Here is a 24,975-nt window from a genome sequence, read left to right as displayed (position 1 = left end):
TATTTGTCTTAAGGATTAGGATGCTTTTAATTTTTATGACATGAACTTGTGTTTTTTTAAATGTTATGCATCTCAAGCAGTTACAAGTTTCATTGCAATTTACTTCTTGAGGAGGATTTTTTTTTGTGCTTTCTTTAGGCTCACTTCTTGCAAATGCTAGATGTGGCTCATTTGAACAGGTCAATAACAGTAACAGAAGCTCAATAGCTCAAACAGACTAACGTGAACTTTGAGCAGCATTACATCAAACTGACTTGTCTTTCAGCAATATACCAATTGCCTATCTAAAAAGTTAACCTGTAGTTGAACTGCTTCATTATTTCAACACTCTTTTGTTTTAAGCAAGGAAAGTATAAAATCAATACTGTATTTCTTACTTGTTATGTCCATCACTCACAGACCAGCTTTCTTCATATGCAAGCTGTCAGTTACCTGAATGATGTATTTTCCACTCTCTCCCACACTGATCTTCAACAGTGCTAGCACCAGTATCAGAATCCCTGGCATGTGCATTACGTGTAGTCCCTGTCCCCTGAATCCACATCGAATGCAACCCTTAGGACCAAAATACTGTGTACTATTGCTCTATGGGGTTGGAATTCCAATCTTATACAGGGGAAAATGGTGATAGGAAGTATGTAGCCCAGGACCTTAGGGATCCTAAGTCTACCCAGCCTGAAATGACACACCTCCAGAGAGGAAAGGATATTAGACATGTTCTTAGGTCAGCCGAATAGAAATGCTCTTTTTAGAGGACAGATACGCAAGAAATACATCTACTGTTTCTCCTGCTTGGCCAGCAACAGCCCAGTGGAACTTAGGACAGTGTAAAGCATCAGGGAACTCCCACTGGTACTTGGAAGAAGGTCTCAAATATTGAGTACATTTTTCAGATAGATTTGGGTCAGAAGGTATGTTCTGTCAAGTACTGTTGTGGTCAGAATTGTGCAACTCTCTCCAAGGGATAATTGTTTGATTTGCTCTTTAACTTATAAGGAACAAGTTAAAACCCTATACTTTTGCAGAACTTCTCATAAGGCTAATAGGTAGCTGATATCCAGCAAGTCAGAGTAACATGTTTTATTGTTTTAGATCTGTAGTGTATTAGTGCTGTTATGATGATTTTAATGTTGTCCTTCTTCCATTTGGATGTAAGCTGCCTTGCAGATCAGTGAGATAGAAAATCAGTTTATAATTCTTTTGTGAGCATACATCTAGAGAGCAAATCTGAGGAAGTAGTCCAGGACACAGCTCAGGGTGACTAATACTATCTTCTGGGCTTGTACAGAGATACTTCCTGAGCTATACTGGATGCAGACTGTTTAGTGCTTTGAACTGGGCTAATAAATTAACTAATTAACTGGGGACTGTATAGCCCACAATTAAGCTACAGTGTTGCAGAGCAACTACCAATCAGTTTTGAATATTCAAAATGGCTGCTGACTGTCCCAGCAAATAATAGGTTAATTAACTCAAAATTTACTAACATTATGTACCAATAACCCCATATATGCATCTCAACTCCATGTAAGTCTATCAACTTTATATCTGTGATGGTTACTTCTGTTGCATGGAAGAGAAAGAAAGGGATCGTAACTGAACTACTATCATATAGTGTGACTTACTGCTGTTTTAAATATCAAAATCCTTAAATGTAAACCAAACTATATTCACAGAGTAAAGGCCATCTAATCAAAGTATCTGCACAAAGCAGCTGGAGAAAAAATACTTCTGAGAGTCACTGTGTATTCAATTTTAGCATACAACTACAGCAGTATACAAGTATGGGATCAAGCATTCTCCAAGGAATTAATAAGTGAAAGTTAATTACCTACTGATACTGCAATTCCTATGTAAACCACTGTAGTAATTAAGATGGCCAGCAGCGTCCCTTTAGGAATGGCTGATTGAGGATCCTAACAAAAAATAAGATATGTGGAGATATAAATCCAAGAGCAGCCTAAATTGGCTGGCTGATCAAAAGAATACATAAAAATTACTCACCGCAAGATCACCTGAGATATTTGCACCAGCTAGAATGCCTGTTGCAGCTGGGAAAAATATAGCAAATACTGAAAAGAAAGTTTGATCTTCTCGAAAGTCTGGTCCAAAATTCTCAGAAAATATCTCAGCTGTTAAGAAATATTGAAGAAGAGAAAAATATTCAAATGTTCTTCTACCTAAAGAGCTACAAGCAAACTTATAGGGAGACTAGAATAAAAACACTACATATAAATGAAAAGGTGGGGTTTCAGGGTTTTTTAGCATGTAAGGATTATATCTTCTAAAACTCTCTCTCACTCAGAGCATGTGCATGCGAGCGCACACACATTTTAATCTACCCTTCCTGCACAGCAAAAATGCTAGGTATCCTCTTAAACCAGTCTTCCTCAACCTAATGCCCTCCAGATATTTCTTATTAAAATTCCCAACATTCCTGCCTATTGGACATGCTAGCTGGGGCTGATGGAAGTTGGAGTTTAAAAGACCTTGAGAGCACCAGATTGGGGAAAGCTACTTATTGCATCTAGCTCCCCCAAATAATTTATAACACAGATTTTACATTAACTAAACCAGTCCAATTATAAAATGGTTCTAGAGTTAATACAAGTCATGTTTACTGTAAAATAATCACCACAATTACATTGTTATAAAATAAAAATGTTTATTATGAAATATCTTCAAAATCTCAAGAGTGTAGGACACAAACAATCCATGTTACAGAATACTTTCAGAAAAGGTTTTTATGGTGCTATTGCGCTGCTTCATTTAAGGATGTTTACAAGGGTCAGACAATGTCTTCTACGTGGATCATCCCCATGGTTTCTTATCACTTCCATCTTTTTCTTTACAATAGGAATACTGTTAATAAAAAAGGTGTAGCAGCTGCAAAATGGATACATAGCACCCTTAGAGAATTTGGATGACTTTACAAGTTTAAAACTAGAATTATGAATTATGATAGCTACCACTAGGGGATCCTTCATGGATCACTCCTTGTCGTGGCGAAGGGGCTTGCGTAGCTCAATGAAGCTATGAGCTATGCTGTGCAGGGCCACCCAAGATGGACAGGTCATAGCAGAGAGCTCTGACAAAACGTGATCCACTGGAGAAGGAAATGGCAACCCACTCCAGTATCTTTGCCATGAAAAGCCCATGGACAGTACCAAAAGGCAAAAAGATATGATGCCGGAAGCTGAGCCTCTCAGGTCAGAAAGGCAGGTTGCTTACCTGTAACTGTCATTCTTCGAGGGGCCATCTATGCATTCACACATATGGGTGCTGCAGTGCCTAAGGCCAGAAAGATTGCAAAGCGTAATGGTTTTTGGTGGGAAAACTCCACTCCCCTCCCCACTAACGACATTAATGGAGCAGAGTGCCCGCCATTTTCCCAGTCTACTGGAGACTGGACGTTCGCCTCCTCGCAGGAGCGAGAGATACTACAGAAAATTCTCACGGGACCATGAATACCAGAAAGAAATATGGTACTGAAAAACAACCCATTCACTGACACCGAGCGGGGCCGGTGGGTAAGTTGTGTGAATGCACAGATGGCCACTCGAAGAACGACAGTTACAGGTAAGCAACCTGCCTTTCTTCATCGTGGCCTCTGTGCATCACACATATGGGTGATGCACAGAGCAAGCTTACAAAACCCGGAGACAGGTGGTGTTGTCATTGAAGAACAGCAGAACGGACTGCCTGACCGAAGGAACAGTCCATTCTGGCATGGACATCAAGGTGGTAATGCTTGGCAAAGATGCAAGGAGTAGTCCATGTTGCAGCTTTGCAGATGTCCTGAATTGGGATTCCAGCAGCAAAGGCGGATGAGGCTCCTACCGCTCTTGTAAAATGACCTCTCGGCATAACAGGTAAATCAATTTTGGCAAGTTAGTATGCCAACTCAATTGCCTGTACCACCCATTTTGAAAGCCTCTGTGAATTCACAGGGGAACCTCTGTCATGGTCGGAATATTTCACAAAGAGGTGGTTAGAGTTTCGAACGGATTCCGTACACGATCTGTAAAAGGCTAGGCAATGGCGAACATCGAGGGAATGCAGGGATCGCTCAATCGGAGTAGAGGGTGATGGAAAAAAGGCAGGCAAAACAATGTCCTGATTGATATGGAATGGAGGAACGATTTTAGGCAAAAACATCGAATCAGTGCGAAGAACAACTTTTTCTTTATGAAAGTTCAGATAAGGGGGGGGTCTACTCAAAGGGCACAAAGCTCACTAGCTCTTCTAGCCAATGTGATAGCCACAAGGAAAGCAGTCTTTCAAGACAGAAGACGTAAGTCGATAGTTGTCAGAGGTTCGAAGGGGACTCTGGTGAGTGCTTGAAGTACAACTGAGAGGCTCCATGTCGGCATGACAGGACGAACTGGCGGATGGAGATTTTGCAACCCTTTGAAGAATCTCCAAATAATGGATTGAGAAAACACCGAGGAGCCTTGCACTGGCCCGCAATAGTGGGAGATAGCTGCTGTATAAACTTTGATGGAAGGTTTGAGTCCCGACTGATGTAGTGCTAGAAGAAACTGCAAGATGTTCTCAATAGAAGCTGAGGAGGCAGTAAACAAGTTGGATTCCGTGAAGGAGAGAACCGATGCCATTTCACCGCATATGATCTTTGCGTTGATGATCTTAAGGCAGATTCAAGAATATGCTGGATGTCAGGATTGAGAATACTCAAGCCCAAAGCATGGTCTATCGGACCCGAGTGAACGAGTGTTGTACTGGTACCATAATTGGCAGGTACAGCAGGCCGTGATATCGTCAGTACCGAATCGGTATCGTGAATCATTGAATTCGCCAGGCTGTGAGACAGTGAGGTGAGGTCTGGGTGGCAAACAGCTCTGTCTTACTGAGTTATCAGATGTGGTATGAGCGGTAGGCAGAGAAAGATGTTGCCAGAGAGTCAGAAGAGAATGGAGAACCATGGTTGATGGGGCCACCAAGGTGTGATCAAAATCCCCATGGCACTGTCGTGGACAATCTTGGAAATAACTCTCATTATAAGTGGGATTGGAGGGAAGGCATAAAAAAGTATGTTGGACCACAAAATCATTAGGGCATCTCCTTTTGAGCCTGGTCTGATGCCAGCACGAAAACAGTAAGTGCTGCATACCCTGTTCTTGTGTGTAGTGAACAAATCTATGTCCAGGTAGCCCCATTGGAGGAAAAGTTGATTGTCGTGAGTTGATCGTGAGTCATTTGTGTGTCGTTGACATTAGCCTGCTCAGAATATCGGCCTCCTCGTTGTTGGTACCGGCTAGGTGAACTGCCAGAAGAGCTATGTCCCTTGGAATGCACCAGTCCCACATCTGCATCGCTACACGGGCTAGTGAAGTGGATTTTGTGCCACCCTGCTTGTTCACATAAAACACAGCGACAACGTTGTCGGATGCAACTTGAACCACATGTCGCTGGACAGTGTCCTCGAAAGAGCGGAGGGCTTTGAAGATCGCCAGGAGTTCGAGGTAATTGATATGTTTGGTAGATTCTTGTTGATCCCAGGTGCCCTGTGTCTGAAGCCCAGCACACAAGGCTCCCCAACCGATCAGAGATGCGTCGGTATAGAAAGTCAGGGTGGGATGAGGTGGACGGAATGGAACACCCACATTCAAGTTGTGTGGAACTGTCCACCATGATAACATGCGGAGGACAGAAGGCGGAACAAGAAGTGGTCGGTTGGGTAGGCTGAAACATTTTGTTGAGAAATAACTGAAGCCGTCTCATTCGAAGTCTGGCATGGGGAACTGTGGTAACTGACACGGCCATGTGACCAAGGAGCTTCTGAACTGTAAGAGCTGGAACAGTTCTGTCTCTTTGGATTTGATGGATCCAGGAGCATAGATTGTTCTGCTGACGCGATGGGAGAAATGCTCTCTCTAGGGTGGAGTTGAGACGCGCTCCAATGAAATCGATTACCTGTGAGGGAATAAGGCATGATTTCTCATGATTAATGCACAGTCCTAAATCATCCAGAAGGGCGCAAGTTATTCTCAAGACTGAAAAAAGGCTTTCCCGAGACGGGGAAACTATCAGCCAGTCATCCAGGTATGGGTACACTTGGATACCTTGAAGCCACAGGTGTGCACACACTGGGGCCATACACTTGGTGAAGACCCGTGGGGCGGTGGCTAGCCCAGACGGGAGGACGTTGAATGCGAACAAGTTGGAACCGACTGTAAATCGTAAGAGATGCCTATGGGAGGGATGGATAGAAATATGGAAGTAGGCATCCCTCAAACCCAGGGAGGCAAACCAATCCTCTCTCCTAAGCAACGGAAGAATATTTTGAAGGGTGGTCATCCGAAATTTCTTAGGTTTGATGAACCTATTAATGTCTCATAGGTCCAGGATCGGGCGGAGACCACCATCCCGTTTAGGAACAGTAAAATATCTTGAATAGAATCTGTGGAGCCCCTCGGAGCGCATAAGCAGTTGGATCGCTCCTTTACAAAGTAATTGCTGAACTTCGTCTACTAGGACCGATGAACGAGGTGTAAATCGGATCGGACCCGATGGAGGAACGATGTCGAATTCTATTCTATATCCGAGCTGAATAATGGATAAAACCCACTGATCAGATGTGATGGACTCCCAAATGGGGAGTTGACTTTGCAGTCGATCCTCAAAAGGGAGAGGGGAGGTTGGGTGGAGGAGAGGTTCGCCCGACCCGTCAACACTGGCGCTTATCTGAGTCGAAGCGACAGCAGCTTTGCTGGAAGCGCTGTTGTTGGGGCTGCTTCCGACGTTGTTGATGGGGCTGGAATTGTTGCCTGTTTGGGAACTGGGAGTATGGTTGCGATCTGTAGGACGGACGGGGCCAGGACCACTTACGTCGGACTTGGCTTGGAACTTCCATCCAACGAGCAGTCATCCTGGATCGTGGATAGACTTCAGTTTGTGATCCGTCTGTGCATGAAACAACCCAGAGCTGTCAAATGGCAATTCTTCGATACGGCACTTGGTCTCTTCCAGGAAATTACAGCTTCGAAGCCATGCATGGCAACAAAGAGAGATGGCACCAACCAGAGCCCTGGAGTCCAAATCGACATGGTGCCTCACCGCAGTTAACTGCTGGATCAAGACCTGCATGGCCTCCTTTTTGAATACGCATGCCAGGTCTCTCTGCTGGTCCGGTAGAGAAGCAGTGATGTTGTCGAGCTTCTGCATCAAGAAATACTGGTACCGGGCCAACGTGGCTTCGTAATTTGAAATATGGAGCCCAAGTCCCGAAGCGGCATAAACTCGACGAGCCAGCATGTCGATTTTACGACCCTCCTTGTCGCGGGGCGTAGTATGACCCCTCGATTCACGACCTTGCGACGATTCCACTACTATCAAGTTCGGTCTCCAGTGGTGCAGGAGGAATGGTATATCCTGCTCCCGAACTCGATACATCACCTCATACTGATGAGAAGTAGGTTGGGGCTGGCTCAGGAAATCCCAAGGTTGGACCGTCGCTTGTCGGAGGGTCGTTATCAGAGGTAGAATGATGGCAGCCGATTGCTCCCCCTTAACAATATCACAGAACTTGTCAGTGCTAGGATCAATACGATGTTGGGCCTCGATCTCTAGTGACCTGACAAGTCGTGCCATCAATTCACCGAAGGTCATGTGGGGTTCCTCTGGTGATCCCGGCCCTTGCGTTGTGATGGCAGCATCGGGCGAAGTTGTCGCCACCTCGGAGTCGTCTGAGTCCGTACCATATTGTGGTAGACTGCTGAAAGAGGACTCAACTGGTGAGGCGGGGTGTGCCGATCTCATCGGTTTCGAAGTAGACGGTGCCTCTCTCAGTACCAGGGAGAGAGAACGGTCCCAAGCTGACAGGTAGTAGCCATAAACTGGATAGTCATCCCAGTGTTCGCAATGACTTCCATGACAGGGTTGTTCCCATTCCTCCAGGAAATGGCCCAAGGAGTGGCGTTGGTACCGTGCTTGCTGGGAGACCGGTCTTGCGGTAGGTCCAGGAGGTGGCAGGGGTGATGGAGAACGAGCCGCTGGAGGGGAATCACAAATCTCCCCATCGAAGATGGATTCACGTAACGGTACGTCGGGTTGCTCGAGACACGAGTGGACCGAGCATACAGCCTGTCTGGGAAACACGGGTGGAGTCATCTGCATAGTTATCTGCAGGGCCGGACCCGTCGGTGTTGGTACCGTGGCAGCCACCAGGACCGATAGTACAGACGAACCCGGATCACGTTGTCACGGTTGATCAGGCTTCTTAGACTTGTGGGCCGGTATATCTGATTTGTCCGTTTTGGGCTTCTTATGGCCCGATGACTTCTAGGATCCACTGTGTTTTCTCTTCTCCGTCTGCTTGAGAGGAGGAGGAGAAGAAGGTTGCTGAACCTCCATTACTGGGGCACCATCAGCCGATGGGCGCGGTGGAGGGGCAGCAGAGGCAGGTTTAGCAGCCAACTGATCGGACTGCATGAGGGCCTGGTCCCACAGCAGTTTTCTCAGGAAATTTCCACGATTTTTCTGTGCCTGTTTTGTAAAGGCCTGACAATGGCCGCATTTGTTGATCCTGTATCCCTCTCTGAGGCAGAGGAGACACTTGCGGAAAGCCGCATGCTGCACAATCTAGGAGAGAAGAGATAGGAAGGAACAGATAGAAAGAGAGAAGAATAGTAGAAATATATATATATATATATATATATATATGAATGAGAATTGAAGAGTAAACAGGGGGAAAAACTTTAACAGGAAGGAAGAACTTTGAGTTACACAAGTAGTAACAAGGAAAGATCAAATAGGCAAATGCTGATGAGAGATAAAGGCTCAAGGCACAGCGAAAGGCGGTCGCAAGAAATTGGGAAAATGGTGGGCACTCCGCTCCATTTATATCGTTAGCGGGGAGGGGAGGGGAGGGGAGGGGAGGGGAGTTTTCCCACCAAAAACTGTTAAGCTTAGCAATCTTTCTGGCCTCATGCACTGCGCAGGTGCAGCACCCATATGTGTGATGGACAGAGGCCACAACGAAGGTGTCCAATATGCTACTGGGGAAGAGTGGAGGGCTAGTACTAGTAGCGCCAGAAAGAATGAAGCAACTGGGTCAAAGCCAAAAGAACGCTCAGTTGCAGATGTATCTGGTGGTGAAAGGAAAGTCCAATGCTGTAAAGATGTATACTCCATAGGAACCTGGAATGTAAGATCCATGAATCAAGGCAAGCTGGATGTGGTCAAACAAGAGATGACAAGACTGAACATCAACATCTTAGGAATCAGTGAACTAAAATGGACAGGAATGGGTGAATTTAATTCAGATGACCATCAGGTACACTACTGTGGGCAAGAATCCCTCAGAAGAAATGGAGTTGCCTTCATAGTCAATAAAAGAGTAGGAAAAGCAGTACTGGAATACAATCTCCAAAATGACAGAATCTCAGTTCGAATCCAAGGCAAACCATTCAACATCACAGTAGTCCAAGTCTATGCCCCAACCACTGGTGCTGAAGAGGCTGAAGTTGACCAGATCTATGAAGGTCTACAACACCTTCTAGAATTAACACCAAAAATGATGTCCTTATCATCATGGGGGATTGGAATGCTAAACTAGGAAGCCAAAAGATAACTGGAATAACAGGCAAGTTTGGCTTTGGAGTACAAAATGAAGCAGGGCACAGGCTGGTAGAATTTTGTCAAGAGAATACGATGGTCATAGCAAACACTCTTTTCCAACAATCCAAGAGACGAATCTACACATGGACATCACCACACGGTCAACACAGAAATCAGATTGACTATGTGCTCTGCAGCCAAAGATGGAGAAGCTCTATATAGTCAGTAACAACTAGACCAGGAGCTGACTGTGATTAGTTCATGAGCTTCTGGTTGCAAAATTTAGGCTTAAGTTGAAGAAAGTTGGGAAAAGCACCAGGCCACTCAGGTATGACCTAAATCATATTGCTGATGACTATACAGTACAGGTGACAAATAGATTTAAGGAATTAGATCTGATAGACAGAGTGCTTGAAGAACTATGGACGGAGGTTCGCAAGATTGTACAAGAGGTAGCAACTAAAACCATCCCAAAAAAAAAAGGAATGCAAGAAAGCAAAATGGCTGTCTGAGGAAGCTTTACAAATAGCTGAGGAAAGAAGGGAAGCAAAAGGCAAGGGAGAAAGAGAAAGATAAAACCAACTGAATGCAGAATTCCAGAGAATAGCTGGAAGAGATAAGAATGCCTTCTTAAGCGAACAGTGCAAAGAAATAGAAGAAAACAATAGAACAGGGAGAACCAGAGATCTCTTCAAGAAAATTGGAGATATGAAGGGAACGTTTCATGCAAAAATGGGCATGACAAAGGACCAAAATGGCAGGACCCTTAGAGAGGCAGAAGAGATTAAGAAGAAGTGGCAAGATTACACAGAGGAACTATACAAGAGCGAGCTTAACGTCCCTGATAACCACGTTGGGGTGGTCACTGAACTCGAGCCAGGCATCCTGGAATGTGAAGTCAAATGGGTCTTAGGAAGTCTGAGCAACAACAAAGCTAGTGGAGGCAACAGTAATCCAGCTGAGCTATTCAAAATCTTAAAAGACGATGCAGTAGAAGTTCTACACTCAATATGCCAGCAAATTTGGAAAACTCAACAGTGGCCACAGGATTGGAAAACGTCAGTTTACATTCCAGTTCCAAAGAAGGGCAATGCCAAAGAATGTTCAAACTACCAAACCATTGCACTCATTTCACATTCTAGCAAAGTGATGCTCAAAATCCTACAAGCTAGGCTTCAGCAGTATGTGGACCAAGAACTACCAGAAGTACAGGCAGGATTTCGAAGAGGGAGAGGAACTAGAGACCAAATTGCCAACATACGCTGGATCATGGAGCAAGCTAGGGAGTTCCAGAAAAACATCTACTTCTGCTTCATTGACTATGCTAAAGCCTTTGATTGTGTGGCTCACAACAAATTGTGGCAAATTCTTAAAGAGATGGGAGTACCAGACCATCTTATATGTCTCTTGAGAAACCTATATGCAGGTCAAGAAGCAACAGTGAGAACTGGACACAGAACCACTGATTGGTTCAAAATTGAGAAAGGAGTTCGGCAAGGCTGTATACTGTCGCCCTGCCTATTTAACTTACATGCAGAGCACAGCATGAGAAAGGCGGGGCTAGATAAATCACCAGTTGCAATTAAGATTGCCGGGAGAAATATCAACAACCTCAGATATGCAGATGATACCACTCTAATGGCAGAAAATGAAGAGGAGCTAAAGAGCCTCTTGATACGGGTGAAGGAGGAGAGCGCAAAAGTTGGCTTGAAACTCAACATTAAGAAAACTAAGATCATGGCATCTGGTCCTCTCACTTCCTGGCAAATAGATGGGAAAAAATGGAGGCAGTGCCAGATTTTATTTTCCTGGGCTCCAAGATCACCACAGATGGGGACTGCAGCCAAGAAATTAAAAGACGCTTGCTCCTCGGGAGGAAAGCTATGGCAAATCTAGACAGCATACTAAAAAGCAGAGGCATCACCCTGCCAACAAAAGGGCATATAGTCAAGGCTATGGTTTTCCCAGTTGCAATGTATGGCTGTGAAAGCTGGACCATAAGGAAGGCTGAGAGCCAAAGAATTGAGGCCTTTGAATTGTGGTGCTGGAACAGACTCCTGCGAGTCCCTTGGACCACAAGGTGATCAAACCAGTCAGTCCTAGAGGACATCAACCCTGACTGCTCTTTACTGAAGATGAAACTCAAATACTTTGGCCACCTAATGAGAAGGAGGGACTCCCTGGAGAAGAGCCTAATGCTGGGAACAACAGATGGCAAAAGAAGAAGGGGACGGCAGAGAATGAGGTGGCTAGATGGAGTCACTGAAGCAGTTGGTATGAGCTTAAGTGGACTCCGAGGGATGGTGGAGGACAGGAAAGCCTGGAGGAATGTTGTCCATGGGGTCGCGATGGGTCAGACACGACTTCGCAACTAACAACAACCACCACCAGGGGGCTCAGTAGGCACCACCTTAATTAGTTTACCTTGTCTCTCTATAAATCTCACCACCTTACCAAATTCTATGATTTTGTGGATTTAGAAAAAGCAGAAGCAGAAGAGAATTTGCCTCCACCCTGCCAGCACTGTATTTCAGCTAGGGCTCAGCTTTTAATATACTCAGTGCAGCAACAGTCACGTTATCAGTGCTGGCATCTGGTAAGCAGCAGGATGTTTTCCAGCTCCCTTCTCCAGTATGGAGCTGGCAGACAGGATTTGAGCTGGGAACCAGAACTAGATCTAGTTTGGATTAAGAGGAATGTCACAGGATAGATGCATGGAACCCAAGTGCAAGCATAATGAGAGATTGTACAACATGCTTACTGCTAGCATGGGATGTAGATACAGGATTCCTAATTTGTACCTTTCCATATGTATTCTTTAAAATGTCTAAACTTTTCAACCAAAGGCACTAGAAAGAGTTACCAGTCAGATTTCTATGGTGACTTTCCTTTACAGAAATGTTAGCAACGTACAAGGTTATCCAGATTTCACTTTATTCCTCACCACAACCCTGTTAAAGTGAAAAATAATGAATGGCCCAAAATCACCCAGTGAATTTTATTTCAAGAATGTGGGGGTATGGGGGAAGCACACGCACACACATATGGGGGAAGTACAGTGTAACGTTTGGAGACAGTTTTATTGGAACATATAAAACTGAAGTTAATGGTCTTGTTCCACAGATAAATGAGCAGAACTCAATGTACTACAAGGCTTTTCTAGTAGTTCTTCTACCTCTGCCCAAAACAGCACCATTTTTCTTCCCCAAAGATCATGGAACCTTTGGAATAATGCTGGGTCAAGGGGGTTGAAACGACACAGAAAAACGGTGAGAATTTGACAGGGCTCCCTTGCATAAACAGAATTGACTTTCTGCTTCTGTGACATATCTCTTAAACCAAGCCAAAGGTTTTCAATGCAATACCCTTAATATTACTGCTTTACAATCTTCATATATTTCAAATGAGTTTGAGGAGCCTTGCATACACCCAGATAGAAGAAAGTTAGAAGCGCATCAAGTGTACTGGCACATGGAGTTGCCTGTGTGCTATCACGTCAGAGCAACATCTTTAATATTTCAAAACAAGATATAGTAGTAACATTCTCCAGTCTAGTAAAATGATGTTGTAGCTAAGAATAAAACTGAAGAAAAACAGATATTCTATGCCTATCAAGTCAACAAATGCAGCCAGTACAAATATAAGTGAAATATCAAGAAGTTTTGGACAACTATTGCAGCAACTGGGTGACTTTGGGCCAGTCACAGACACTCAGCCCAACCTAACTCTCACGGCTGTTATTCTGGGGATAAAGTTGAGAGAATTATATAAACTGTTCTGAGTTCTTCAAAAGATTAAAAAAGCTGGATATAAATCTAATACATAAACTATTTTGAGATAATTTGTATTTCTTCCCTTACCTTTGTAGCCAAAAAACCCTTTAGGCTTCTTGTTCTCAAATGGAATAAATGTTCCTATGATGAAGTCCACAATAGCTACTAGCAGGATCACCAACAGAACAATCTGTGCCTGTAATTTTAGAATTCATTGTCATGATCAGCATCATCATCATCACCACCACCACCACCACCACAGTAGATTTTCCTCCAAGTTAAAACAATTGATGTTAGGCTTGTGCATCTCTGTCAAGTGACTGGTCAAATTTCATTTGTTATGGGCAGCAATACCCCCTAGTCTTAGCAGCAATACACACTAGCCCAAAGAAAGCCTAGCAGCATAGCAAAGCTTCCCTCTCTATGGGACTGCTTTAACTTCAGACATCTCCAAGCAAGTATCCATCATTGACAGAGGGTACATAGAGCATCAGACCAAGACCAGGAAGAAATCCTTACTCAGTCATGAAGCTTATTAAGCAGGCTAGTTGCACAAACTTACTCTAACCTACCTCAGAGTATTGTTGAAATGATGAAAGATAAAAACATAATACTTGTTTAATTTAAGCCAATATCATTGTTTCACAACAGCCACCTATTTTTTATAATTAGCATAACTATCAGACTAGATACCAGAACGAACTGGAGAAAATACCCCCCTGTGGTATATAAAGGTGGGGCTCCCGCCAAAACACTTAACTAGGAAATCTCTCCAGCCATAGGCTCTGCACAAGCACACAGCCGATATGTATGATACACAGAATCCACAAAGAAGCCTAATCTCCAATCTAAATTATATTCTTAGTATGTTATAAGATATAACATACTAAAACTTCTTTCATTAAGATTTACTTGCAGATTTCTTCAAATATTTTTGATTTTAATAATATCTGAAGTACTGAAAAAAGCACAGCTTAGAAGTTCCTTTAACAATCTGGCCTTCTCACAGAGGTGGCTTGAAATTGTATCTGTATGGTGACTGTTCCATGTGTACACAAATCAGCCCCAATGCATAATCTCCGTTCACTGACCACTTAGGGCAATCATGTTTTGGTCAATGATTCCTAAACACATTGCACTGTACAGGCTGTGTCAAAAGCTTAAAAATAAAAATCCTATGTTTTTATACTGTATCAAAAGATACTTTAATTATATAATTGCAAAGGTGATCTGTATGGTTATAAGGTATTTAATACATTAAAGAAAGAAATACTATGCCTATTTGGTCTGTTTTATAGTGGAATGTCAACTAGACCAATTAGGAAACATCCGAATTCTAATTAGAATTAAAGAATTCTAATAGAACAAGAAAGATTAAGTCATCTAAACCATACCAAAAAAGATCTCACTGAGTATCAGATATAGCCAGAGCCCAAGCTGAATTGAGCTCCTTGGAACTGTTCCTGGTTTTTCTCAAGAGAAGTAAGCTTCCCTCTGAAGTCACCAGAAACAAAGCTGGATCCTGTATGAGGCTTCATTTGCAATTTAGCTTTGGAAAGGTGGACAGAATATTTTGCTTTCTTTCTCAGGGAAGGAGGATTGAGTAATTCATGGGTAACCATATGGCATGTTTAACCAGGGGCCCTCTGATCACTGTACTTTGCGGAATCCATGCATTATACATGTGAAGAAGGCCCATGTGCAGATCAGAATTGAGGTCAGTCCGATTGGCTACATTCTCTGATGTTTTGCAGCTTGACTATGATTGTCCCTCTCCATTTGGTGAGCATGCAATCAGGAAGAGGCCTTCACATGAAGAGCTATACTAGCTGTGTGATATGGCACTCCAATTATGCAGAGTTAAAGATTGTTTGGATGCCTCTAGGAGCAAACACTTTCTATTTTCAGATATTTATACTCAATACGTAGCTATTACAAAGCAGGACCAGGTATGTTTGCGATGTCTAGAGCAGCATTAACAGTGTAACCCCAATGTGCCTTCTGTGTGTAATGTCCTTACATTTTAATGCTTCATGGGTATTTCATACTTACAATAAAAGTTTAGCATTCAAATATTTGGCAGGCTCAGCTGTCAGGATTTATGCCAAAGAAAATTGTGCTGTTCCCAGCCCACTGAACATCTTAATGGAAAACTTGTAGGAGCACAACTGGCAGCATAATTTGCTGGTGAAAGGTTGGATATCTGCACTGAAAGCCTCCAAGGATAGCATGCAGCCCATGAGCTACCCCACATGATCAAGAAACTGGAAGTACTCAGTTAACCATTTGAGAAAAGCTGGTTTTAGCTGAAAAAATACACCTACCCTTATATATAAGAGTTGACTCAGTTAACAATTTGAAACTCTGTGGAAACCATACATTCATAATATCTAAGCTTCATATTCAGGCTCCTTTTATGAATGCTTATGTAAGCTTTTTTTTTTTTTAACCTGGGAAGAAATATGTCGCATTTTAATATATTTTGAAAGTATGTTTATAATAGGTTCTGAAGATTTTGCTGTACTTAATCTGAAGGGTCCAGTATTTTAAAGTCCTGCTCAATCTGTACAATTTTATTCTGCAAGTAAAGATGGTATAATGATCCTTCTTAAATATTTCTTAAACTGATGTCTTGTATGCTATACAAGAGTCACTAATAAAAACTGAGTATGAGATATATTCTGTACTACACAGACCAAACCATTTCTGAATGAATGTAGGATTACATGATTTGTAAAGTTTTTGCTTCAAAGACTGGCCATATTATTTTTCACTAAGGGTAAGTTTTATTAGGTTTTAATAATCTATATCTAGAATTGAAAGTTAACTGATTTGAGTGTTCATGCATATCACTAGAATGACCTCTTATAGATGCAGTAATATGGATGGGGTTTATATATCTATTTTGCAGCGTATTTGTTGATTTTCTTACATGCTTCCATAAGGAAGACATCTGATAACAGCATGATGGAAACCTATGCAACATGTTCTGATCCCCCTGTCAAGAAAGCTGTAAAGAATGGCTCAGGATATGCAAAAGGGTCTAATTACCTTAGCACAAACTCACAAATTAAGGAAATGTAAACTTCAAAAATGGATATGTAAATCTTGCACCAATACAAGGTCCAGAGTTTCCAAATAGTTACTGAACAAGACTCTTGCAAACTGTACACATCACTGTGTCAGTAACACTGATCTCATTCAAAACCCAGAAATGTTGTGTCAATTTATATCAACTGTACACCGTCTTCCTTTTTGTGCAAAGCTTAAAAACAGTTCACAACCCCTACTGTTTGTTCAAGACACTTATCTACAGTGAGCGCCTGACAGCTTGCTCCAAGGCCAAAATAGTCTGATACAGTATTTGCAAAATTCCTAAAAAGTGTTCACAACTGAGGTAATTTCAAACAGACTCTTCATAACAGTCATATCATGACCTTAACTACAGTTATTGAAAGAATGTACCACAGTCAAAATACTGAGTATTAATACCAATGTAAGTTCTTTCAATGCTTTTGCTAAATTGCATCACAGATATTTAAAGATGTTAATTCATTTACAATAGGTTTTTTGAATGAGCATTACTTACTTTAGCTTCCCATTCCATTCCTGCTACAGAGATGCCTAACAAAATAACAATTGTGATTGCTCCTATAATTCTGATGTCATTCATTTGATCCAACATAAGTATGCCATTTTCCTACAAAAAGAGAGAAAGAGTATATACATAAGTTTTGGCAATGTGCATTTTTAAAGTTTGAGCAAACTAAAATTTTATTATCTTTCCTACTATAAAAGAAAATATAGAATGATCAAAGACAATAATTCATTCTGCTCTTTAAGTGGTCAAATATGAGAGTTTTGGAAAATATAGTACTATATTCATCTTATAGGAGCTATTGTTCATAAAGATAAAAATCAAACGTTTATACTTGTATTTTGAATGGTTGCTAACCAGTTGTTTTAGAGGCAGTAGTAATTCAATCTTTTAAGCCATGTTTTGGAGGAGATTAAGGAAAAACACGATTACCTATGCTGCTGCTTCCCATCTCACTCACAACAACCTTCTCAGCTAGCCTTGGGTAGTATCCAACTATGGGTAATATCCAACTGTGCCGTTCTACTAGCACAAATGATGTGTTAAACAAAAATAGGTTCCAATGTGTGTAAGAGGAAAATCCAACCTATGTTATGTATGGATAACTGTAGTTGTATAAACAGATGTGTATTATGCTTGCACAACCATTTTCAGAAGCATAATGCATAAATGCTTGCACAAAAGAGTACTGGTACAGATCAGTTTGCGGTAGTTGAGTTTGTTGAATGACAGTTGGATGCTGTTGTATCCAGCCTTGACCATATGCTACTGGGGTAGGGGGCAACAGTTGGAGGACTCTCTGGAGCACACAGGAAATGTATGCAGGTGATGTTAGATTTAAGCAGTGGCTGCAAGAGAGGACAGCAAATGGATATTGGATTTAACTCTATGACAAATATTTATTTTCTAAAACAGAAACATCTAACTGCTTCCAATTCTGGTTTATAGGACAAGCACTCAACAGACATTACCCATGTAGATATCAGGGGAAACTATGAATATTTTCTAAGCAGAAAACTCTTGAGGGAAGGAAAATGGGAAGTAAGTCTATACCCTTACTACTTAATCAGAAAAATAAGAGATATAAAGTTTAAGCAGAGTGAAATTCCAAATTTTAATAGTTTGATGTCCTATTTACAGCCCCATGTTCTTTAGCCCTATTCATCTCAAAATGTTTATTAATTTGTTTTAAAATTAAATACCTGATAGTCTACAAACAATTGTAAAAGCCTTGTGCTTTTTAAATTCCTTACTCTTCTCCTCATTTTCACGGTTTACCATGCAGTCAGTTTGAAAGGGAGGCAAGAAGCTGCTGAGGAACAGTCCCAGTTATCCACGGGCTCCAAGAACTGGTTTCAAGGTTCTCTGACCCTACTTCTACTTTCTACTGCCTTAAAAGTTAAGCGCAACTAAGCCACAATCACTTGATCTAAAGCTTGACCCAAAAAGTATTTTGCTTGTCAACCATTATGCTGACAGTACCAAATCCAAGGTCATTTACATGCCCCTCCTAAAAACAGTGGGTCATTCAATAATATAGATTTTCCATCACACATTAGCAACCTACCTAACAGTTCTTATAGATCATTCAAACCACAGAAGTGCTGCAGAAAACAGATGTAAAATGCAATAATAGCAGCAACCAAGCTAATGCAATTCATTTACCTTAAGCAGTTCTACAACGGTCTCTGCAAAACCAACTACATACATGGCTACAGCAACTGCATTAGCAAATGCAAAAATCAAACCAATTGCACCACCAAATTCTGGACCAAGACTTCTGGAAATTAGGTAATAAGCTCCCCCTGAGGAAAGAAAAGAGAATTTAAGAAAGTTTGTGGTTGACTGAGGTTTAGTATGCATGATGTTTTTATATTCACAAATAAAGCTTGCACTCTACATGTCTCTTGCTGATACTACAAGGACAGGCTTTTCTTCTAACCAGGCTGCTTTGAAGTACAAGTGTACCAGTTTGCAGAGTTTGAGCTCATAAAAATAAACATTGAATTTTTACCATTTTTCTAGAGCAGATCAAGTTGAATTAAAATTTAGGTTTCTATCATAATAAAGGGATATTGTTCACTGATATAGAAACATGTTTCTTTATTCATTCAGACAACATTTACTCTCTAATCTGCCTGTTCCCAATAGGCAGATAACAAATACATTTAGTACATGTACAAAAGTACTTCAAAAGTGGCACTTACACAATCCCATCAGCTTTCTAAAAATGTTCTTCCTAAAAACACCAGATCAAAGGGCCAAATAATACACGATAAGAACATTTTAAAAAGATGAAATAGGTTGACTGATAATTATGTGAACTGCAACAAATGGGGAAGGGAAAATTAACCCCCTTTCAGTCATCCATCATTCACTTAGTGTTTAAAAAGCAGGATGCTGGGTGCAGTCAACAAAACACAGAATAGAATACAAAATGGTAAGAACTAGTTAAACAATAATCACACAAATAAAACAGATTTGATCCCTTATAACAATCCTAAGGAGTATCTTGCCTCCAAAACTTATTTGCATTGTGGTAACAGAGGGCTGCTAGTTACTGTTTAAAATAAAAAACTAGTACTTGAAATACAAAAAAGTTTACTTCAAGTGTAAGATTAAAATAAAAACAAAATGCAACCACAATTTTGTAAACAGGTCTAGTCTGGTTGTAAACTAATTGAAAGCTTTTGTGTGACTAAGCAGCAGCTGTTGTGGAACCAGTTGAAAGTGGAAAAGTGCACCCTCACAGAATTCCATTGCTTAGAAAGGTAGAAACAGAACTAAATCCAGGGACATCACAAACTTCTTGTTAAACTATCCCAAGACTACAGTAAGGGATGGTCTAACAAAGTTTTAAACAAACAAACAAAGACTATATAATGTTTTTTTTTTCTTCTCTCACAGCTTCTATTTGGAATTTTTGACATGGGAATTAGTACAGCAGCATTTCCAGACACAATACAACACACAACCTGCTTTCTTGAAACTCAGTGTTTGTTGCATACTTACACTGATAACTAAAAAACAAGTCACATGAACATGAAAATCTCATTTTCTGTACAAATAAAATATCCTTAACACACTATTGATTAGACATTAGCAATGTCTAATCAAAAAACAGCTGGATATTGGATTATACACTTACTTCAAAATCTTCAAGCAACGTAGTGCTCAGAAACAAATGATCTTTCTTCTGTACATATTATTATTACAAGTAGCAATTTCTCATTAATAGAAATTGCCTCTATCATATTTATGCCATATAATTCATATAAATAACATGAAGCTACACAAACTATGTTTTAACACAAGTTTTTATGTTCTCCCCAAGGCCATGCCACCACTTGTGGGCACAATGTTTAATACATTTTATGGATACTTTAACAAGGTGATGTTCCATTAACTTCCAAGGGATGGAGTTTGTGAATTGGCCTTTTAAACTGTGAGCTCATGCATGTTTAAATAAATTACACTGGGATTTAATTCCAAGCAAATACAATTCCAAACAAAAGTGTACATGTTTTGAAATTGCTTGCATATCCCAAACCTGATATTCAGTAGCAAAAATGATGTCTTACAGCAAAGGAACACAACAGAAGCATTAGTCCTATTAGCTTTATTACAGGAACACCTGTCTGTATTAAACAGTTAAGGGATTCAACTCTAACATACTGCTTAACATAATGCTTGATTAACACTACAAGAATTAATGGGTACTGATATATTTTCCTTACAACATGGAGATCTAGACACTTTGTATAAATAAGTGTCCTATTATTTTTGGTCTGGCTTTTTGCATGCTGAGTCCAAGGAAGATATATTTTGGAAACTACCAGTAGGGGGTGGTCATAGTCTATAAAGATACATGTTCCCTCACCAGAATTCTGATCCAGTCAATGCCTGGGTCTGAGTGCTCATACCTGATGTTGGGCTCCCAAAACAGACTAGGGATTTTGCTGGTGTACCGCCCACCTAGCTACCCAGCATGCTCCCTGCCTGAGCTGACAGATGTAAACTCGGACCTGGTGTTGAGGACCTCACCATGCATGTCATGCCTGCTTTATCTGGGGCAGCTCAGGACTTCATAGTCACCATGACAACCATGGGGCTGCTCAACATGTGACTGGCCCAACACATGAAAGGGGTACACTACGGACCTGGTCTTTTTGACAGATCTGAAAGATGATGGATCATATGTGGAGGGGTTAACAATAACCCTGTTGTCATGACCTGACCATGTTCTAGTGAAGTTTAGGCTGTTGGCTCCTTTTCCCTTCTGCAATGGTGTGGGGCCTATTAAGATGGTGCACCCCCAGAGACTGATGGATCCAAAGGGTTTCCAGACATCTGACATGGCTGGCTCTCCTGTCAAAGCCCAAGTTGCTCTGTAGAATGCAGAGATGAGTTGGGCAGCTAACAAGATTGTTCCTAAGTGTCTACTCCACTCTCACAGAGCCCAGCCAGCTCCTTTGGAAACATCTGAGCTTAAGGCGATGATGTGTCAACGCCTCCTTAAGAAAGGGGGTGGTCCCAGCCTCTTTGAAAGAGGCTGTGGTATGACTGCTTCTAAAAAGCCAAACCTGGACCCAGGGACCACTGCCAATTATAGGCCAGGGGTCACTGCCAATTATAGGGCATTTTTGAGCAAGGTGCTCAGGCAGGTGATGGTTCAGTGGCTCCAGGCACTCTTGGATGAAATGGATTATCCTGATCCATTTCAATAGGGTTTCAGGCTGTGGTTTGGAACAGAGACTGCATTGGTCTCCCTGTGGGATGACCTTTACCAGGAGAGGGACAGGGGTGTGTGACCTTGCTGGTTCTCCAAGACCTTTCTTTGGCTCTGAAAGCCATTGCCTATGGTGCCTTTGAAACAGGCTGGATGGGCTGGGAGATGGAGGCACTATACTACAGTGTTTCTGCTCCTACCTGGCCGACTATGCCTAGATGGTAGTGCTGGGGGACAGTAGCTCTACCGCATGGGAATTGCATTATAGGATTCCTCAGGGAGCTATACTTTTCCCCATGCTGTTTAACATATACATGTAACAGCTAGGAGATGTCATTTGGAGGTGGGGGCTGCAAAGTCATCAGTACGCTGATAACACACAGCTTTACATCTCCTTTTCATCTAACCCAGGTGACATGGTTTCCATTCAGAAGCATTGCCTGAGCTTTAAAACGGACAGCATGTGTGCAACATACTGAAGCTCAATCCAAATAAGATGGAGGTGCTGCTGGTGGATAGTCCATCTACCCAGAGGGTGGGCCCTCAACCAGTCCTGGACGGGGTTGCACTCCCCCTGAAACCAAGGCTTTGTAGCTTGGGAGTACTCCTGAAACCAAAATTATCACTTGAGTCAACTTCAAAATTATCAACTTCAGCCCTACCCGGACAGGCAGAACCCAGCCATAGTCACCCATGCTCTAGAACCTCTCAACTGGACTACTGTAACATGCTCTATGCAAGGCTGCCCTTGAAGACAGTCCAGATTCAACTGGTACAGAACAGGGTGGCATGACTGCTGGTACAAGCAGAATTGCATGCCCATGTATCCCCAATACTTTATCATCTTCAAAGGCTACCAGTTGAGCTCTGGACCCAATTTAAGGTTCTTGTTTTAACATATAGAGCCCTAAATAGCTTGGGACCAAGGTACCTGAAGGACCACTAATTCCCATATGTGCCTACCCAGCTCCTAAGATCTGTTTTGGAGGCCCTTCTAAAAGAGATATTCTCCAAAGATTTAAGGAAAATGGCTAATAGAAGAGGGGCCTTCTCCATAGTTGCACACCACCTATGGAACAGCTTCTCAAAAGCAGATTGCCTAGGGCCCTCATTACAATCTTTTCGGCACCAGGAAAAAAAAAGTTTTATTCTCTAGGCATTTTAATAATTTTATTCTGATAATTTTAACTTGATTGTTGATTAATACGTATAGTTTTACTACTCTTCTCAGCTGTATAATGTCTTGTTTTATTGTCTTTTGTTCATTGTGTTTTAATTGTTGCTTTTATTGTTATTGTATGTTTTATTTACTGTGATCCACTTAGAGGGCCCTCAGGCCAACGATCAAAAAATAAGTCAAATAATAATAATACATGCAACTGAAGCCACCCAAATTCTTTGAAACACAAATATTCACTAGCATAATGAATGGGTTTAAATATCCCCAAAATTTTTTTATTTGGTTGGGGATGGCTAAGTGGGGATTCTGACTGTCCTACATGGCTGAGCAATAGCAGGAAAGGAAGGGATGTACTCAGCAAGAGGAAGTTCTGAGCTGCCCACTCTTGCAATTCTTTGGGAACTCATCCAACCAGTGTTTCTTATTCATATTGGCAAAACAGTTCTAACCTTTATTGCAGTTAACATCACCATGCTATTAAATGGACATCTGTCATACATTCCCTAGTTCTTCTACTTTCTTAAAAAAAAAAACAGCAAACCTATTGTCTTTCATAAGGTATTCAGGTGATGTTTGGTTTTAAAACAGAATATTAAAAAAATGAATCCCATTCATTCTTAAGACCATTTTTAGAGAAATAATAAAAATCACTTCAAAATGTACACGCTGAGGTCAAAGAAAATAAAAAACGTTTCAAATGGTAAGCTCAAATATCATATTTCTTCTGTATTCCCTTAGAATATATAATCATCATGTATATGCTCATCTCATCTATTTATTAAAATCTTCTATGGAACCCAACAGCACTAGCAGTTTATGTGGAAAAGTAAATGCTAGCTAAATTGTCCAATTCAATCAGTTACTCCTGCCATGTTGTATCAACAAAGCAAACCAACTCTAGCTAGCAAAGAGCTTATAAACAAATCTAAATCAATTACATACCCATACAACTATTTAAAAATGCCGCCTGTCACTAAAAGACAACAAGCTGATTTCAAAATACAGATTTTCAACCGCCTCACATGAAAAGTCTGGAAACATTAAGCATAATTAGGTGGAAAAAAATCCAATCACTGGGATTTTCTACTCAATAAAGTGAATAAGGATTGCACTGTTCTACCTTAACTTATAGGTGCTTTGGAGGCTCTAGGAACTCTCTGCTACTGATGCAAGCATGATGTACCAAGCTCACCATCTCTGTCTGAATGCAAATTATTTTACACAAGTCAGAAGACCTCTGCTGAGGCGCTATCACACCATATGTAGTAAGGATCTATCACATACACACCCAGTTAACAACTTCCAAATGCACCACGTCAATTTAATTTCTTAAAGGCCATGTCCTTTATTATGAGTGGCTTTTACAACAAAACTTTCATATAGATGTTAGGTGAATCATACATACTGATTACATTTGGCAATCAGTATTTACAGAAGTATTAATAAAGGTAGTTTTACCTCCTCTTACAAAGCCATTGGTAGCTATTGCTGATGTAGACAAGCCTGTGATAGTAGTTACAACTGTAGCCATCATGATGACTAAGACTGCAAGTCCTGTAAAAAGAATATTATTCCTATGATTATTCATAGCAATTATAGTTTTCCTAAACTATTTAATTGATATTATTTATCAAAGGCTAACTGCTGGTTTCATTGTATCAAAGTAATACAAAGCAAATAAACCTCTTTGTCTTAAACCAAAGAGATGCACGACTTACAAAATAACATGTTCAGCATAGCATGTTACCTTACTCTTTTCAGGTAAAGCATGTATTTTACCTTTTGTGGACACCATTTGTTAATTTCTAATCAAGTAAGGAAAAATTGCCTGAGAATCTAACACAGGACTAATCCATCAAGTACATTCCAAGTTCTTATCATATTTTGCTAGTGAAATAACAAAACAAGAAATAATCTTGCTCTTAAAAAATACACAAGGGGAACACACTGAGCCTCTTAATGGAAGTAACCAATTGATTTTTTTCCTTGTTGAAAATGTCATGGGATATTAAGTAACAGTCCATTTTTCTCATTCAGATTTCCCTCAATTTTTACTAACTCACAAGGATTCGATCTTTAATGGCTTTTCAGGCTAAGTAGCACAGAAATGGAGGCA

The 24,975-nt window shown here is 41.2% G+C and overlaps 1 protein-coding gene across 3 annotated transcripts in view; it reads right to left on the bottom strand.

The window, feature by feature from the left end:
• Nucleotides 1-24,975, bottom strand: part of SLC12A2 (solute carrier family 12 member 2) — a 68,682-nt gene that overhangs the window by 29,843 nt on the left and 13,864 nt on the right. For all 3 annotated transcript variants that reach the window (XM_044446251.1, XM_044446252.1, XM_044446253.1), the window contains exons 4-9: nt 24,318-24,413; nt 18,616-18,755; nt 16,942-17,052; nt 13,440-13,548; nt 2,005-2,132; nt 1,832-1,916 (exon numbers count right to left, since the gene is read on the bottom strand). In XM_044446251.1, the coding sequence (XP_044302186.1) occupies nt 1,832-1,916; nt 2,005-2,132; nt 13,440-13,548; nt 16,942-17,052; nt 18,616-18,755; nt 24,318-24,413 (669 nt within the window). The remainder of the gene's footprint in view (nt 1-1,831; nt 1,917-2,004; nt 2,133-13,439; nt 13,549-16,941; nt 17,053-18,615; nt 18,756-24,317; nt 24,414-24,975) is intronic.

Source organism: Varanus komodoensis, unplaced genomic scaffold, assembly GCF_004798865.1.
Source record: "Varanus komodoensis strain SLA01 unplaced genomic scaffold, ASM479886v1 scaffold5, whole genome shotgun sequence".
Taxonomy (NCBI): Eukaryota; Metazoa; Chordata; class Lepidosauria; order Squamata; family Varanidae; genus Varanus; species Varanus komodoensis.
The sequence above is the reverse complement of the archived record's forward strand: the minus strand, read 5'-3'. Positions and strand labels throughout refer to the sequence as shown.